The sequence below is a fragment of the Callionymus lyra genome, chromosome 1 (assembly GCF_982586985.1).
Source record: "Callionymus lyra chromosome 1, fCalLyr1.hap1.1, whole genome shotgun sequence".
NCBI classification, from domain to species: Eukaryota; Metazoa; Chordata; class Actinopteri; order Syngnathiformes; family Callionymidae; genus Callionymus; species Callionymus lyra.
In genome coordinates, this window is record NC_141818.1 from 52,259,557 (window position 1) to 52,278,588 (window position 19,032).

A 19,032-nucleotide genomic window follows, 5' to 3' on the forward strand; every position below is an offset into this window, starting at 1 on the left:
GCTGGTGACTTTGTTGATTAAACCCGTGGTTGTGTGTGTGTGTGTGTGTGTGTGTGTGTGTGTGCTTGAGTGTGTCTACGTGTTTGCACCTGTGTGTGCACTTAAGTTTAAGTAAGTAAGTATGTTTTACTGTGTATGTGTGTATGTGGTTTTGAGTGTGTGTGTGTGTGTGTGTGTGTGTGTGTGTGTGTGTGTGTGTGTGTGTGTGTGTGTGTGTGTGTGTGTGTGTGTGTGTGTGTGTGTGTGTGTGTGTGTGTGTGTGTGTGTGTGTGTGTACATTTGTTTAAGAGTTTTTTTTCTCATTTTTGTTTAGAGTTTATACATTTGTTTTACAGTTTATATGTTTGTTTTACAGTTTATACGTTTGTTTTACAGTTTATACATTTGTTTTACAGTTTATATGTTTGTTTTACAGTTTATACGTTTGTTTTACAGTTTATACATTTGTTTTACAGTTTATATGTTTGTTTTACAGTTTATACATTTGTTTTACAGTTTATACATTTGTTTTATAGTTTATATGTTTGTTTTACAGTTTATACGTTTGTTTTACAGTTTATACATTTGTTTTACAGTTAATACATTTGTTTTACAGTTTATACGTTTGTTTTACAGTTTATACGTTTGTTTTACAGTTTATACATTTGTTTTACAGTTTATACGTTTGTTTTACAGTTTATACGTTTGTTTTACAGTTTATACATTTGTTTTACAGTTTATACATTAGTTTTATAGTTTATACATTAGTTTTACAGTTTATACATTTGTTTTACAGTTTATACATTTGTTTTACAGTTTATACATTAGTTTTATAGTTTATATATTAGTTTTACAGTTTATACATTAGTTTAAGATGCAACAAGATCTCAGATCAACTATCAAACGCTCCTTCACAGGTGAACACTTTTATCCTCTCAGTCACATGATGCTGCTTCAATCTGATCTGACATGTTGATCCACATATTATCAAACTTCCCCGAAAGACATGATGATCTCGACAATGACTTCAACACACCTTGATTATCTAAGACACACAAACACACACATATAAACATGTATACAATGTTGTCGCTGGTGACTTTGTTGATTAAACCCGTGGTCGTGTGTGTGTGTGTGTGTGCTTGAGTGTGTGTACGTGTTTGCACCTGTGTGTGCACTTAAGTTTAAGTAAGTACATTTTATTTGTGTGTGTGTGTGTGTGTGTGTGTGTGTGTGTGTGTGTGTGTGTGTGTGTGTGTGTGTGTGTGTGTGTGTGTGTGTGTGTGTGTGTGTGTGTGTGTGTGTGTGTGTGTGTGTGTGTGTGTGTGTGTGTGTGTGTGTGTGGTATAACATGTATTTTAAAGGATGAAAATAGATGAAGAAAGAATGTATTGCAAACATAATTCTTCACAATTTTATTTTATTTTTTATTTTAACAAATACAATTTACAATGTAATTATAATTTAATTTTGCGTTCTGATTAACGATACAAATATTTTATTCCATTTATTATTGATTTATTATTTTATTTATAAACCATTTGAATGTAATGTTTCTTGTTTAGACTATTTTGTTCAGTCATCGCAATAAAAAGTAAAACGTAAAGCGTGTTATTTTCTCCGTGTTTTAACATCGTGAGCTTTATATATATTATATACAATCATACTTTTTTTAAGTGAGTTGCTAACTCACCTGGTATACTTTCATATTTACTTCTTTATGAGGTTTTTATCTAAATAATCTGATTAAATTTAAATCAATGTATACATTTTGTTTTTTGAGCAACAGTAAATACTCACAAAAGATACAACTGAATTGAATTAAACCTTAAATATCTCTGAACTCGTGTTTTTTTTTTGTTGTTATTTTAAGTTTTTGATTACGTGTTTGTCGAAGAACTGAAAATGTTTTGGATTTTTAAAGAACTAATATTCAAACATTTACCGCTGGAGGGCGCTAAAGTTACACATGAATGATTGAAATATGACGTTTATCTTATCAGCCGTTTTAAGTTTGATGTTGACTGTATATGGAATTTAATTATATTTACACTTATTTATATTCCGTCACAAAAGGTACAAATGAATTGAATTAAACCTAAAATATCTTTGTACCAGTTTTAGAACCTAAATTGAAAATGGAAATTAAAGTTAAAGCTAAAGACTCGATGATCAGTTTTCAGCCAACATTTGAAAGAAATTACACTTTATTTATTTAATTTCTTTGTTCTTTACAAATGTTTTTGTGTGAAAATGACATTTTTGCTCACGGTTTCCTCCTAAGAAATGTGTGAACATTTATTGTGACTCCGGCAGAAACGGAGTCCTGTGAGTGGCGGGAGGACGGGGAGGGACGTGGACATCGCTGGAAATAATCACAAGAACGAGTCAACACGTTACTTCAGCAGACACAGGGGTCAGGGGTCACAGTGCGGTGTTTTCAAGTCCCCGCAAACCTTCTTGTCCTCAACATGTGACGGGTCCAAAGCTTTGCAAGGTTATCAGCGTGTTTGGCCTTCAATGATTAACCAGCACTTTATCAGTGTCAGCTCAGGTCATTCACATGTTTTTCTGCCGCTTCCACTCCAGATCTGATCCCATGTTACGTCCACCGACCTGCAGCCGTGTATCACGTCCGGCAGCGGCAGACACTCCAAGCTAATTTCGGCTCGAACGAATGTGACGCCCAGGTCGATCCGGCGAGAACCGGTCGTCTCCGAGCTCAGCAGGTTCTGCTGGTCGCTTTGAATCCAGTCTTTTTGATCCAGGATTGTTTGGACGGTTGGACGTCATTTCCCAGGACATTATTTTTGTCAATTCAGGTCGAAATAACCTCGACTTTTCACCCGAATTAATTAAAAAAAAATGTGACTATTTTAAGTGTTTTCTTCTTCTTCTGTTTTCAGATTCATGTTGTTCATGTTGTTTGTACTATCACTTTAAATGTAGGTGCAAGCAGAGTGTATGAGTAACTGTGCACACATGGCTGCATTGATGCAGTCAGAAGACTTGGCATCAACAAAAAATAATCCGAGAACTTCATCTTGACACTTAAGATAGACACATTTAAATAAGTGAGTAGGTAAGCAAGTAAAGGTTATTTGTAAAGATATTTCCAGACGAGGGTCACAAAGTGCTTTAACGATCAAAAACAATAAACAGTTAAAATATATACTTTAAAGATCAAGACACATAAGACAAACACAGGAGTCTCAGAAAATCACCAAAAAAAAGCTCAAATAAAAGTGTATTGAGATGTTTCTTGAAGGAGTCAGTAGATCATCAAACACAGATGTTTCTTGAAGGAGTCAGTAGATCATCAAACACAGATGTTTCTTGAAGGAGTCAGTAGATCATCAAACACAGATGTTTCTTGAAGGAGTCAGTAGATCATCAAACACAGATGTTTCTTGAAGGATTCGGTAGATCATCAAACACAGATGTTTCTTGAAGGAGTCAGTAGATCATCAAACACAGATGTTTCTTGAAGGAGTCAGTAGATCATCAAACACAGATGTTTCTTAAAGGATTCAGTAGATCATCAAACACAGATGTTTCTTGAAGGAGTCAGTAGATCATCAAACACAGATGTTTCTTGAAGGAGTCAGTAGATCATCAAACACAGATGTTTCTTGAAGGATTCAGTAGATCATCAAACACAGATGTTTCTTGAAGGAGTCAGTAGATCATCAAACACAGATGTTTCTTGAAGGAGTCAGTAGATCATCAAACACAGATGTTTCTTGAAGGAGTCAGTAGATCATCAAACACAGATGTTTCTTGAAGGAGTCAGTAGATCATCAAACACAGAGATGTTTCTTGAAGGAGTCAGTAGATCATCAAACACAGATGTTTCTTGAAGGAGTCAGTAGATCATCAAACACAGATGTTTCTTGAAGGAGTCAGTAGATCATCAAACACAGAGATGTTTCTTGAAGGAGTCAGTAGATCATCAAACACAGATGTTTCTTGAAGGAGTCAGTAGATCATCAAACACAGAGATGTTTCTTGAAGGAGTCAGTAGATCATCAAACACAGAGATGTTTCTTGAAGGAGTCAGTAGATCATCAAACACAGATGTTTCTTGAAGGAGTCAGTAGATCATCAAACACAGATGTTTCTTGAAGGAGTCAGTAGATCATCAAACACAGATGTTTCTTGAAGGAGTCAGTAGATCATCAAACACAGATGTTTCTTGAAGGAGTCAGTAGATCATCAAACACAGATGTTTCTTGAAGGAGTCGGTAGATCATCAAACACAGATGTTTCTTGAAGGAGTCAGTAGATCATCAAACACAGAGATGTTTCTTGAAGGAGTCAGTAGATCATCAAACACAGATGTTTCTTGAAGGAGTCAGTAGATCATCAAACACAGATGTTTCTTGAAGGAGTCAGTAGATCATCAAACACAGATGTTTCTTGAAGGAGTCAGTAGATCATCAAACACAGAGATGGTTCCAAAGCTTAGGAGAAACAGTCTGGAAGGATTTCTCTCCTCTGGTCCGGAAGTTCAGGAACCATCAGTAGATTCTGATCCACAGACAGAATCAATAAAATGATCCTGAAAGAAACTGGCAGCCAGTGAAGAGTTTGAAGGAGAAATGTGAGTTCTTCTACTAGAGCAGCTCAGAATTCTCGCTGCAGAGTTTTGTATGAACTGCAGGCGAGACACATCCTTCTTGTTTAGACACAAAATAAACTTTTACAATAGTATAAATAACACAAACACATGGATTACAAGATCCAGATCATGTTGTGACAACATTTTCCTGAGTTTAGAGATTTATCTCAGTTAAACAGTTTGTTGTCAGTTTTCTGCAGTGTTGAACTAGTGACATGTCTCTTGACAGACTGACCTAAGTCACCCAAGAACTGACTCAACCCTGGAATCTTATCATCAGGAGCAATCACCAGAGTTTCAGTTTTGTCCACATTTAGCTGCAAAGTGTTTTCACTCATTGTTTGATTTCTAGCAAACAATTGACTAAGTTCAGCCTCTGGAGCTCAGTTGATCGAAAGAGCAGTAGAGCTGGATGTCATCAGCAAAAATGTGATAAGAAACATCAGGACTGAATGATTTGACTCAGAGGAATAAAGTACAAACAATAAAGGACCCAGAACAGAACCTTGAGGGACTCCACTAGAACATATGATTCAGACCCTATTTGATTGACAGATGCACTGAAACAGAAAGGTAAGATAAGAACCATTCTAACACAGACCCAGACAGTCTTCATCCCTCAGTCTTCTCAACAGGATCTGGTTCAACTGTGTCAAAGGCTGAGGACAGATCCAAGAGAACCAGAACTTCATGATGTCACTGGACACTTTCAGTAAGACTGTCTCCATAGATGTTTACGGAAGCCAGACTGAAACTTCTCATGGATGTCTCTCTGATCCAGGAACAAAGACTCAGACACCACCTTCTCCAAGATCTTGGACATAGAAAAGTCTGCATTTTGAGCAGAGGCTCCACAATGACTTAAATGCTTTGGGGAAAAAACCCCTGTGGAAAGGGAGAGGTTCACCATATTGGTAACCCAGGGGCCAATTACATCAAACACTTTGATAAAGAGCCTACAAGGAAGGACGTCAGACGATGTATTAAACTACTGAAGTAATAGATACATTTCAAAATAACGAGTCAAATAGCAAATTTAAGAACTATATAGGAACAAGAAATGTTATTGTATTAGATAAAGAAAATTAAATTAAACTAAAATAAATTAAACTTAATTTAACTAAACTAAACTAAACTTATCTAAATTTTAACTAATCTAAACTAAATCAAACTAAACTAAACTAAACTAAATTTAATTTAATTTAATTATATTTAATTAAACGAAACTAAACTAAACTAAACTAAACTAAATTAAACTTAATATAACTAAACTAAATTAAACTTATATAACTAAACTAAACTAAACTAAACTTATCTAAATGTTAACTAATCTAAACTAAACTAAACTAAATCAAACTAAACTAAAATAACTAAACTAAACTAAACTTAATTTAATTTAATTTAATTTAATTTAATTTAATTTAATTTAACTAAACTAAACTAAATTAGATTAAATTGTCCAATCCAAAATTATACTGTTCTTCTGAGGGGGCAGTATATTAAAGACTTGACATTGACAGACAACATGGTCTAGGTCGTATAAGTATAAGGCCAGGGTAGCTAGCTAGGGTAAGAAGAGGCGCCAATAAGTGATGTTTTCAAAACATGAATGAAACATTTAACCTCCAATGATCCATCTAAAGAAAATAACTGCAACAATTTAAATTTCATCTATTGTTGCTTTTCCTCAGAAATAAAGTTTACGACACGCGAGCGCTGCTCAACTGAGGAACCTTTATCAGGCCGTTATTGAAACCGTATAGACAACACTATAGATTGGAGGCGTTTCACTGAACTTTGACATGCCTGATAAGTCATGGCGGAGGCTAACCTGTAATCTCCCTCAAACCGGATGAACCCGGAGCTAGCTGGGACTCGGAACCCATGTTTGCGTCTGTGTGCGCAACAACACAAGAAGTCGCCGTTAATGGTTAACAAAAGTAGATACTTTTGGTCGTGAAACTGATCCATAGAGCTAAGTAGCTAAATGCACGTTCGTGTGGATTGTTTAGCTTTTGAGCTAACAACAGATCGGGTCCAGTACGAAGTCGCGATGTTTGTTTTGTCCCAGTATTCTTTCTTCGTTTGGATGTTAGCAACAATCGCTAGCATGCTACACAAAACAATAAACCTTTTTAACTATATATGAATTGCTAACATTCAGGTATATTTATTAAGTACTCAGGTAACGTACTTTAATTCATCATTAATTCAATTTTTGGGTGTTACAATCTTTGACCGTAGCTAACGCTAGCAGGGCTACTTATGAATAAAATGTATTTTGAACTTTCAAAACTTATAATTTAAACTACATAATGTTTTAATTATAATTCAAACTACGTAACTATAATAATTCTAATTTAAAATACATAATGTCTACATAAATATATAATCCCATGTTACGTTACCGCTTAGCATGTGAATTAAATTAAATTAAATTAAATTAAATTGTCTAATCCAAAATGATACTGTTTTTCTGAGGGGGCAGTATATTAAAGACTTAAATAACCTTTTGCAATCATTTAAACGACATTGACATACAACAAGCTAGCCGGGGTAGCTAGCCAGGGTAAGCAGTGGCGCTAATAAGTGGTGAAGAACATAACACTTAAACATTAAAATGATCCCATTGTTATATTCTATACGTGTATTTTAAAATAAAAGTAACATTTGTTATTTTAAGATCACGATTAAGGTAAGTAAGTAATTTTTATTTTTATAGAGCTTTTCCAGGCCAGGGTCACAAAGCGCTTAAACAATCAAAACAATATTCAATAAAGTATATACTTTAAAGGTCAAGAAAACACTGATAACAACACAGGAGTCTCAGAAAATCAAGGAAAAGCCTGAACAAATAGAAACGTCTTAAGATGTTTCTTAAAGGAGTCAGTAGATCCATCAAGCGCAAAGAGAGAGAAGATCGTTCTAAAGCTTAGGAGCAACAGTCTGGAAAGATTTCTCTCCTCTGGTCCGGAAGTTCAGGAACCATCAGTAGATTCTGATCCCCAGACCTCAGAGCCCGAGCTGGGGTGTAAGTCTGGATCAGATCAGTGATGTAAGGAGGGGCCTGACCATGAATAGATCTGAAATTAAGAACAAGAATTTTAAAGTTGATCCTGAAAGTAACTGGAAGCCAGTGAAGAGTTTTAAGGATCGGAGAAATGTGAGTTCTTCTACTTGAGCGGCTCAGGATTTACTCCCAAACTAGTAATTTTATACAACACCGCATGATGTTCTGGCTACTAAGAAGACACTGTTTCTGTAAGTGACATCACAAACCTTGCGGGTCGGTCAAACCCTTGCTGGAGCCGAGGTCTCAAACAGGCACTTAGAAGCTGCTGGTTAATTAGCATTAGCTCTTTTAGCATTTTTGATAGAGACGATAATTTAGGAAGGAAAATAGTGTCTGTAACCAAAATGAAATGTTAGTTTTTTATCGAGACGAGACGTCAGGTGTGTTTGGTTTTGGTGTCCTCATGGTTGTTGCTCCATTCGCAGTTTGCTCGACGGCAAAAGAGTCCAAACGAAACGCCCCACTATGCCAACCGCTGCATCACCGTGGATTCTGGGGTCAGTTACACAATACCCAAACCAACTTTTGGCAGAGTCTCTCTTCTGGGGTGGGCACAAATTCCTCCCATATTCACCCGCGAGTATAAAATCTGAGGGACGCGATTGTGTCGTTCTCGCACTCTGGGGCAAACAAAGGGGTTCGCTGTCCACTCGTGTTTTGAGCTGCAACTGAAACAGGGAAATGGCACCAGTCAAGAAGGTAATCCCACTCACCGTTAGTGTTATTTTCGTCTATGCAATGGTCAGTTTGGATAGAATGGTTGGTGTCATGGTTCAATTACGCTCGTCCAGAGATCCTTCTTGCGTACAAAGAGAGTTTTATCTAGTTTTAGTGACCGTTAAACTCAAGAAGGGGATCTGTTGGCCCCTGTGGTTGGGACATTCTTGCTGCTACTCTTTGAGACTCCAGAATTGAAAATCCCAAATCAAGGGCCCAGGGGTCATGACAGCTCATAGAGCCTGAGGAATCCTTCAGGGTCTTGTGGGTCGGTGGGTTGTGTGGTTAGGGTTTTGTGTGTGGTTTGTTAAAAAGCCAGAGCAAAGCAGTTACCGCCTGCTTTTATCTACTCACCTTTGGACCCTCATAAACATAGAATCCCTTAGTTCCTTTAAAACAAGTGGTTTTCAAATTGTACAATTATTGATTTCCCTTAAATAATAAAACGGTTTTGAAAGTTTTCTGTAGACAAGCAGATGCTCCTTTATCTATGTTTCCCAGAGGATAGACTCCCAGGAACTTTGCTTTGGCTCCAAATGTTATCTTTGGTTTTAACAGAATAACTCTATTTGGATCCTTCTCCAAAGGGAATCATTGAGCGCCTGAACGCTGGTGAGGTTGTAATTGGGGATGGAGGCTTCGTGTTCGCTCTGGAGAAGAGAGGCTACGTGAAGGCCGGGCCCTGGACTCCCGAGTGTACCGTCACACACCCTGAGGCTGGTACGGACGATAATGAAATGTGTTTTGCAGGTTAGAAACGCTCGTAATGAGAACATTGCATCTTTATTTCAGTGCGTCAACTGCACAGGGAGTTCCTGAGAGCCGGAGCCAACGTCATGCAGACCTTCACCTTCTACGCCAGCGAAGACAAGCTGGAGAACAGGGGCCAGAGCCTTAAACTGACGGTGAGAATAAACTCCTAATCACAGATCATGAGACGTGAACTCAAAATAATCATTATTTCAGGGAGCTCAAATCAACGAGGCAGCCTGCAACCTCGCCAGAGAGGTGGCCAATGAGGGCGACGCTCTCGTAGCCGGCGGCGTGTGCCAGTGCCCAACTTACCTGAGCGGCAAGGGCGAGGTGGAGGTGAAGGGCATCTTTAAGAAGCAGCTGGAGGTGTACCTGAAGAAGAACGTGGACTTCCTCATTGCCGAGGTGACGATTGTACTTGCCTTCATTCCGTGTGTGGAGCCAGGAAGTGACGCTGTTGCTGTCTGCAGTACTTCGAGCATGTTGAAGAGGCAGAGTGGGCCGTGCAGGTGCTGAAGACCAGCGGGAAGCCAGTGGCAGCTTCTTTGGCCATCGGACCTGAGGGGGACATGCATGGTGTCACCCCTGAGGAGTGTGCCGTCCGGCTCGTCAAGGCTGGTACGGAACTCTTCTCGTTTAATCTTCTTGAAGTATGCTTTGGATTTCCTCCTGGAGTGGAAAACATACGTTATGAAATGACATTCTATCTGCTTTACTTCTTCACCGATCACTCGTTTATAATGTGTCGAACCAGGGGATCAAAACGTAGATAGGCATGGAAGCTACATTTAGTTTGTCCTGAACTTTAAACAAGCTATACAGATGTAAAGCTTTTGTGGGCTCCATAAAAATGACTTGACGGGCCAGATTTGGCGCTCGTGCTTGAGATTGACGCAGTAGAACTGTAGAAGGGGTAAGATGTACTTTTGAAAAGTAGTAAAGACTATTTCAAGGAAACACCTTATAACCTTTATCGGAAGTTTAACTGTTTGTCTATCTTAAGGGGCCCAGATTATTGGTGTCAACTGCCACTTTGACCCCTTGACCTCCGTTGAGGCTGTTAAGAAAATGAAGGCTGGAATTGAGAAGGCCGGACTGAAGGCCCACTACATGGTCCAGCCACTGGCCTACCACACCCCCGACTGCAACTGCCAGGGATTCATCGACCTGCCAGAGTTCCCCTTCGGTATCCACTTTTTTTTTTAATGTCAATGGCATTCATTCTCAGATCTAACTTGGTTACTAATACTCTTAGGTCTGGAGCCCAGGATTCTGACCCGCTGGGACATGCACAAGTATGCCAGAGAGGCCTACAAGGCTGGCATTCGCTTCATCGGTGGCTGCTGTGGATTCGAACCCTACCACATCCGGGCCGTCGCAGAGGAACTTGCAACAGAAAGAGGATTCCTGCCACCAGCCTCAGAGAAGCATGGAATGTGGGGATCTGGTCTGGAGATGCACACAAAACCATGGGTCAGAGCGAGGTAAACAACTCTCCCGGACACACACATCCCATCCAGGACTCACCCGTCCCTTTATTTCAGATCTCGTCGTGACTATTGGGAGAACGTCTCCCCTGCATCCGGTCGCCCCCTGTGCCCGTCCATGTCCACGCCAGAGAACTGGGGCGTGACCAAGGGCCACAGTGACCTGGTCCAGCACAAAGAAGCCACGACCGCTCAAGAAATGAAGCATGTGATCGAAATGCAGAAGAAGCACAAGTCATCTGCATGAGCAGGACGTCGTCTTTCCGAGCAACAGGCGTAGCGACGTCTTTCCCATTTTAGATAAAAACACTTGTGGCAGCAATGCCATTCTTCGGGACTTTGTTAACCCCAAAACAATAAACCTGAGGTGAAACAATAAGTCGTTGGTAGTGTATCTCGTCTGTTAGCTACCACTATAGTTTAGTTCCTGTGCTAGCTTTATGGGGGTTTTTTTAACAAGGGAAATGGATATATATCAATAACATATGTTTCAATGAAACTTCCAGGATAAGGGAGACACGAAACAAGTGATCAGTAGTTTTTGATCTCATGGTTGAGTTGTATGGCATCTAGGGGGGACTAGCTTCCACTTTAGAACTGATACGGTACCCTTATCGGAATCAGTACTTAACGGTACTAATGGCGTCTCACCGCTGCTGCTCCCCTGCTCAATAAGAACCAGCAAAACCTCAAATTACAACATACAATCCTTTTACTAAAACAAGATACTTTTTATATGGTTAAAAAAAACAGTTGTGTTTGTGTGACCTGTTGCTTGTGATGCCATGTTTACGATTTATCACTTTACATTCTGAAATCAACATTCTTAGTCATAGCTCAGCGTAAAATAATGGACTTGAAATATAATTAAACGATCATTTCATCGTAGCAAGAATACGGTTTTCGTAGTAAACAATAGCTTTGGTTGGTTAGCAAAGCTAAGTATTAGCAAAGCTAAGTATAAGCAGGCGCTAGAAGATAAAAAGGTGATGTTGTTCCATTAGTAGCTCAGTTAATTGAAAGGTAGCTAGGTTAAGACGAAGAGGAGTTGTGATTTTATGGCGTTGAATTTGATAAAACCCAGAACTAGCCAAACCAAAAAACATGCACAGATTAGCCTGGTGTGGCTAACATTAGCAACTACAAACATTTGAATGTAGAAATCACAAAAAAAGGTTCATTCTTTTCCAACAACACATCTATCACAACAAACTGTCAATGATCACATCCCAGCACGGAGGTGAGGGAGGAGTGAACCCACTTATGCAAGTTTACTTCGGCCAATCGAATGCGCCGTAGCTCTGCTCCCTCCCATCCGGTCCGGGGATTTAAAGCGGGATTCTTCACGGCTACAATGTCGCATCAGCCTCTCAAGTCTGAACAGTCGGGGGTCCACACAACTGCAGGATTATGGCACCAACAAAGAAGGTACGTTTCAAGAGCACAAATGGGAAAACTTTTTTAAATTATTAAGATTTTTTACATTTTTACACAAAATATGGCAATAAATAAAAGCAGTTTTTGGGTTAACTTTTAATTCAATTGAATATTTTAGGATATTTTACTATCAAACAAAAACATTCTCAACAATCTCCTCAAGAAATGTTGACAAAAAACAAAAGAAGTTGTTAAAATCCAGAGTTTAAGCTGAAAATATGATCTTTATTATCATGAAAACACTCACAGAATCCGTGCATCCTTGTTTAAAAAGGTGTTTTTTTATGTGTCAATCAGGGAGTCTTGGAGCGTCTTGACGCTGGAGAGGTTGTGATCGGAGACGGAGGCTTCGTGTTCGCCCTGGAGAAGAGGGGCTACGTGAAGGCCGGACCCTGGACCCCTGAAGCTGCCGCCGAGCACCCTGAAGCTGGTGAGAGGGACCACGAATATTCACTTGAGTTGAGGATAGATTGATGATTTCTATTCGTCTCAGGACAGAGTTTGACTTTCTGAGCAGCTTAAAGATGAGGTTTCATTGATCCGTTATAGCAGCTCATCAATTATTTTACTGTATCAACAAGTCATTCACATTTTGTTTAAAATTGAGGATGTGTTTTGTTAGTATCTATTAATTATAAAAATAAATCAATTCAATTTGAAAAATAAAGACATTTAAATAAAATAGAAAAATGTTGTGTTGTTGTTTAGCATTAAATTATTGATTTCATTTTTCTTTTTTTTTTTACAAATTCAAATTTTAAATAAACTTTCTATTTTACAGAGATGAAAAATTTGAATGGAAAAAAATCCATTTAGTATGTGTATTGTAATTAGCATAACATTATCTTTTTTTATTTTTTAAATGTCTGAAAATGAAAAAAGAAACAATTCAAAAATATAAATAAAATATGTAAAAAATATATTTTTTATTATCATCTATAATTTTTATACATATATATATATATATATATATATATATATATATATATATATATATATATATGTCATCAAATACCTAAACTGTCAATGATCACATCCCACCAGGGAGCTGAGGGAGGAGTAAACTGTTTCAAATTCTTTATTTTCTTTTTTCAAATTCAAATATCTTTACCTTTTTTTTCCAAAAAAATGAAATATTCTGAATCCATTGATGATGTTAATTGTTATTATCTATTAATTCTCTTTTTTTATTCATATGTCTGAAAATACAAACAATATTTCTATGAAGGAAAAAAAAAGTTTTCTTATCATCTATAAATGATATATTATATTATATATTTTTTATCTTATAAAATACCTAAATATTAGTGATGTGTTGGTGAAGCTTCGTGAAACAGTTTGATGTTGTTCAGAGGTCAGTAGGTGGCGCCATCAGTTTAAAAAATGATGTTTCATTAGAACATTTGTTCAAAACTAAGGAAAATAGTGCAGAGAGGCCATCTAGTGGACTCTGAAGATAATGACACTGTTTCATGAAGCTTCATCAACACATCACTACCATCTAGTGGACTCTGAAGATAATGACACTGTTTCGTGAAGCTTCATCGACACATCACTACCATCTAGTGGACTCTGAAGATAATGACACTGTTTCATGAAGCTTTATCAACACATCACTACCATCTAGTGGACTCTGAAGATAATGACACTGTTTCATGAAGCTTCATCGACACATCACTACCATCTAGTGGACTCTGAAGATAATGACACTGTTTCATGAAGCTTCATCGACACATCACTACCATCTAGTGGACTCTGAAGATAATGACACTGTTTCATGAAGCTTCATCGACACATCACTACCATCTAGTGGACTCTGAAGATAATGACACTGTTTCATGAAGCTTCATCGACACATCACTATCATCTAGTGGACTCTGAAGATAATGACACTGTTTCATGAAGCTTCATCAACACATCACTACCATCTAGTGGACTCTGAAGATAATGACACTGTTTCATGAAGCTTCATCAACACATCACTACCATCTAGTGGACTCTGAAGATAATGACACTGTTTCATGATGCTTCATCAACACATCACTCTCGATCTTGACCATGACCTCGACGTCTGCTTCTCCTCAGTGCGTCAGCTGCACAGGGAGTTCCTGAGAGCCGGAGCCAACGTGATGCAGACCTTCACCTTCTACGCCAGCGACGACAAGCTGGCGAACCGAGGCAACAAGCTGGGCTTCACCGTGAGTCTCCAGGCACCGTGGACCTCGGCACTGGAGTCAACGAGGTTCTCGTCTCTCCACAGGGAGCTCAGATCAACGAGGCCGCCTGCGACCTGGCCCGCGAGGTGGCCAACGAGGGCGACGCCCTGGTGGCCGGAGGCGTCTCCCAGACGCCGTCCTACCTGAGCTGCAAGAGCGAGGCCGAGGTCAAGGCCATCTTCGAGAAGCAGCTGGAGGTGTTCGTCAGGAAGGACGTGGACTTCCTGATCGCCGAGGTGCCGCTTTGAAGTCTCTCCGACGCCTCACCTGTGCGCCGACATCACCTGACTCTCGCCCGCAGTACTTCGAGCACGTGGAGGAGGCCGTGTGGGCCGTGGAGGTTCTGAAGAAGACCGGGAAGGCCGTGGCGGCGTGTCTGTGCATCGGACCGGAGGGCGACATGCACGGCCTCTCGCCCGGAGAGTGCGCCGTACGCCTGGTCAAAGCCGGTTCGTTTTTTTCACACTGAAAACATCCACTTTATTGCTAAACATCTCGTCGCGATAACGACTCGTGCTAACACTACAATGCTAACACTTCTAAAGTATAAGTCAAATCATTAATAATGTCACTTTTTATTTATAATATGTGATATTCACGAACACGTGTTAGTCAATGGCAAAACAGAAAAAGTATATAAAAGAAATTGTTAAATAAAATAAAACTGTTAGCACGAGGCTAACAACAATCTATCACAAATGTTGTCAAATGAGACTAATGAAGTGTCACATTATATTTTGTCCTGATAAAAGTTAAATATATGTGCGTGAAGAACTAATAAGTTAATATTGAATAACTGTAAAAAAAACATTTTAGCATGAAGCTAATCATATCGTCAAATCAGAGGAATATATTAGCATGCAAGCTAGTTACTAGCAAAACATAATAAACAAAGTGCTTGATAACTGTCAAAAAGAAATTCATGTTAGCATGAAGCTAACCACATAATCAAGCTAACCATTCTATTACAAGTATTATCCAATGAAACTGTGTGTTTATGTAAATACAAACTAAAAAGTCACCTATGTCTGTGAACCTGTTAGTTACCAACAAAAATGATGAAATGGCGATCATGTTAGCATGAAGCTAACAACAATCTATCACAAATGTTGTCAAATGAAACTAACGTTGTTTTCACATTAGATTTTGTCTCAATAAAAAGTTAAACATTTGAGCATGAAGAACAAATGGGTTAATATAGATAACTTTATAATAAATAACTGTAGAAAAATCATGTTAGCATGAAGCTAACCACAAATTAATAAAATGTTAAAAATATTGTCAAATGAGAGGTTGAACAGTAGGTTAACATATTCTGTCTCAATACAATATAGAATGTGTGCTACTTACTAGCACAACAAAATAAGTAAATGCTTAATAACTGTCAAAAAGAAATGAATGTTAGCATGAAGCTAACCACATAATCAAGCTAACCATTCTATTACAAGTATTATCCAATGAAACTGTGTGTTTATGTAAATACAAACTAAAAAGTCACCTATGTCTGTGAACCTGTTAGTTACCAACAAAAATGATGAAATGGCGATCATGTTAGCATGAAGCTAACAACAATTTATCACAAATGTTGTCAAATGAAACTAACGTTGTTTTCACATTAGATTTTGTCTCAATAAAAAGTTAAACATTTGAGCATGAAGAACAAATAGGTTAATATAGATAACTTTATAATAAATAACTGTAGAAAAATCATGTTAGCATGAAGCTAACCACAAATTAATAAAATGTTAAAAATATTGTCAAATGAGAGGTTGAACAGTAGGTTTACATATTCTGTCTCAATACAATATAGAACGTGTGCTACTTACTAGCACAACATAATAAGTAAATGCTTAATAACTGTCAAAAAGAAATGAATGTTAGCATGAAGCTAACCACAAAATACCTATCTATTACAAATATTTTCAAATGAAACCGATTGTGTGTTTACATTAAATACATAGTAAATAGTCACCTATGTCTTTGTGAAGCAGTAACAACTGTTAGTTACCAACAAAAATGATGATAAATGATGTAAAAGCTAAATAACTGGGAATTGCAATCATGTTAGCATGAAGCTAACAACGTACTGAATATTTCCAAATTGTTGATTCTTCTAAAACTCCATTTTAATTGATTTATTAATTCTTCTTTCTTCTCATAGCATGTAGCTACAATGCTAATGGTTTAGCACACATGCTAACATATGTTATGCTAAAAATAAAATCTAAAGAAAACTATAAAAATGCATATCGTTATAATATATATATATATAATCATAAATTCTCGAGAACTAATTTCCAAAAGTTTACCAAAATTCTTCAAAAAAAAACTTCAAAATAATTATATATACGTATATAGAAATATATATTTTAGAAAGTTTAAACTTCATCTTTACTTTGAACAATTGGTCTAAACTGTCTATAAATCAACGTCAATCTGCTTATTGTGGTATAGATCTAAGGATTTGTCCAAAAATAAAGTAAAAAGTTGCTTCACTAATCTTTCGACCGGCTCTTCTTCAGGTGCTCAGATCGTCGGCGTCAACTGCCACTTCGACCCCATGACCTGCGTGAAGGCGGTGAAGATGATGAAGGAGGGCGTGGAGAAGGCCGGACTCAAGGCCCACTATATTGTGCAGCCGCTGGCCTTCCACACCCCCGACTGCAACTGCCAGGGATTCATCGACCTGCCAGAGTTCCCCTTCGGTAAAACAATATCATCTGTGTATATATATATATATATATATATATATATATGTATGTTACTAGTTACTAGTAACACAGTAACAGAAGCAAAAACATTGAGGATGTATAATATATGAGATACAAACTCCATTTTTGTATTAAAATATATATCTTAAAACTAAAATAACAAATAGAATAAAAAGTACATTAAAAATGTGTTTTATTAGTATCAATGTATTTCTTTTTTTTTTCAGACAATTATATTTAAAAAGAATATTATTAAAAAATGTAATGAAAAAAAAATACATTGAGGATTGTTATTGTTATTAGACATAATATTATTTTTTATCCAAAAAATGTATCTTAACACAAAAATAATAATTGAAAAACTTTAGATAAAGAATTAAACGAATATTGAGGATGTTGGTATGAGCCATAAATTCTTATTTTTATTAAAATGTCTTGAATCTATAATAATAATAAAATATTAATATATATTAATGAATAGATTATTGATTCTTTTTTTTTTTATTCGAATCTCTTAAAATTTAAATAATAAAAAAAATGTAAATAAAAAATAAATGAAAGGAAAAAATACTTTGGTATTTGTTGTTATTACCTATAAATAATGAGTTTTTTCTTTTATTCAAATGTCCTAAAACTTTAATAATAATTGAAAAATATAAACGAAAAAAAAATGAAAGACAAAATACTTTGAAGCTATAATCTCTCGATGTTTGTTTGTATTCATAAATTATCTGAACATAAAAGAAACATATTAAAAAATGTAGATAAAGTTTTTTATTGTGTTTAATTTTCTAAAAAGATAAAAACCTTTAAAAGGATCTAAATTGCTTTGAAATGTTGCTTTTATTTTTTATTTTAATAAAAAGTTAATTAATCAAAGTAAATACATTCAGCGAGTTAAACAAAAGCTTCACAAAACGTTTGTGTTTTCTTGCTTTAAAAAGAACGACCGCCGACTAACGTCCTTGTGTCCAGGTCTGGAGCCCAGGATCCTGACCCGCTGGGACATGCACGCGTACGCCAGGGAGGCCTACAACGCCGGCATCCACTTCATCGGCGGCTGCTGCGGCTACGAGCCGTACCACATCCGGGCCGTGGCCGAGGAGCTGGCCGTGGAGAGGGGGGTCCTGCCCGCCGCCTCGGAGAAGCACGGCAGCTGGGGGTCCGGTCTGGAGATGCACACCAAGCCCTGGGTCCGAGCCAGGTGAGACCCTCACACACACACAGATGTTCCAGGTGTGAACGCTTCCTCTCCGTCTCAGGGCCCGTCGCGACTACTGGGAGAACCTGAAGCCAGCCTCCGGTCGCCCCGAGTGTCCCTCCATGTCCAAGCCCAGCTCCTGGGGGGTGACCAAGGGTCACGCCGACCTCATGCAGCAGACCGAGGCCACGTCCAAGGATCAACTCAAGAAGCTGTTCGACCGCACGAAGGACCACTAAGATCCCGGGTCGTCGAAAGGTCACCCACGTGTCGTTGGACCCTATTGTTGTCGAAGTCCAGGAACATAAGCTCCAATAAAACTGTTTACTACTTATTCTCCGGGTGTTGATGTGCTCGTGCGGTCGGGGTTGTCGGTGCGATTCTCATCAGTCGTGCAACACTCGCTGCTTTTTTAAAGCATTAATGGCTGAAGTTCACCTCAGATTCAAGGTCAACCACAAGTTTCCCAAAAACCTTCTTCTTTTCAGTCAATTTAGAATTAACTTCTTCAATTCCATACAGTTTAAATGAGTTATTAATCATTTGTTCTACTCTTAGCGTGTAGCAACAATGCTAATGGTTTAGCACATATGCTAACATATGTTATGCTAAAAATAAAATCTGAAGAAAACTATAAAACATGGATGTAGTTGTTAGAAATTCAACTCATTTCCAAAAGTTTACAAAGATTCTTAGCTTCAAAATAATTATATATATATAAATATATATTTTAGAATGTTTAAACTTCATCTTCACTTTGAACGATTGGTTTAAACTGTTTATAAATCCACGTAATCTTCTTATCCTGGCATAAGGCTGAAGTTCACCTCAGATTGT

General features: G+C 37.7%; 2 protein-coding genes across 2 annotated transcripts; both read left to right on the plus strand.

Moving 5' to 3' along the window:
* The first annotated feature begins 8,285 nt into the window (after positions 1-8,285).
* LOC148090100 (betaine--homocysteine S-methyltransferase 1-like) lies at positions 8,286-11,009 on the plus strand. Its single transcript, XM_087812230.1, has 8 exons — positions 8,286-8,372; positions 8,978-9,110; positions 9,183-9,295; positions 9,357-9,548; positions 9,614-9,761; positions 10,147-10,329; positions 10,399-10,627; positions 10,688-11,009. The coding sequence occupies exons 1-8, from the start codon at positions 8,355-8,357 to the stop codon at positions 10,875-10,877; spliced, it is 1,206 nt and encodes a 401-aa protein (XP_087668356.1). The 5' UTR covers positions 8,286-8,354; the 3' UTR covers positions 10,878-11,009.
* Positions 11,010-11,953: 944 nt separating this feature from the next.
* LOC148090101 (betaine--homocysteine S-methyltransferase 1-like) lies at positions 11,954-18,454 on the plus strand. The gene is made up of 8 exons (XM_087812244.1): positions 11,954-12,058; positions 12,365-12,497; positions 14,153-14,265; positions 14,328-14,519; positions 14,585-14,732; positions 16,806-16,988; positions 17,970-18,198; positions 18,257-18,454. Exons 1-8 carry the CDS (start codon positions 12,041-12,043, stop codon positions 18,432-18,434), a joined length of 1,194 nt encoding a protein of 397 aa, XP_087668370.1. The 5' UTR covers positions 11,954-12,040; the 3' UTR covers positions 18,435-18,454.
* The last annotated feature ends 578 nt before the right edge of the window (positions 18,455-19,032 follow it).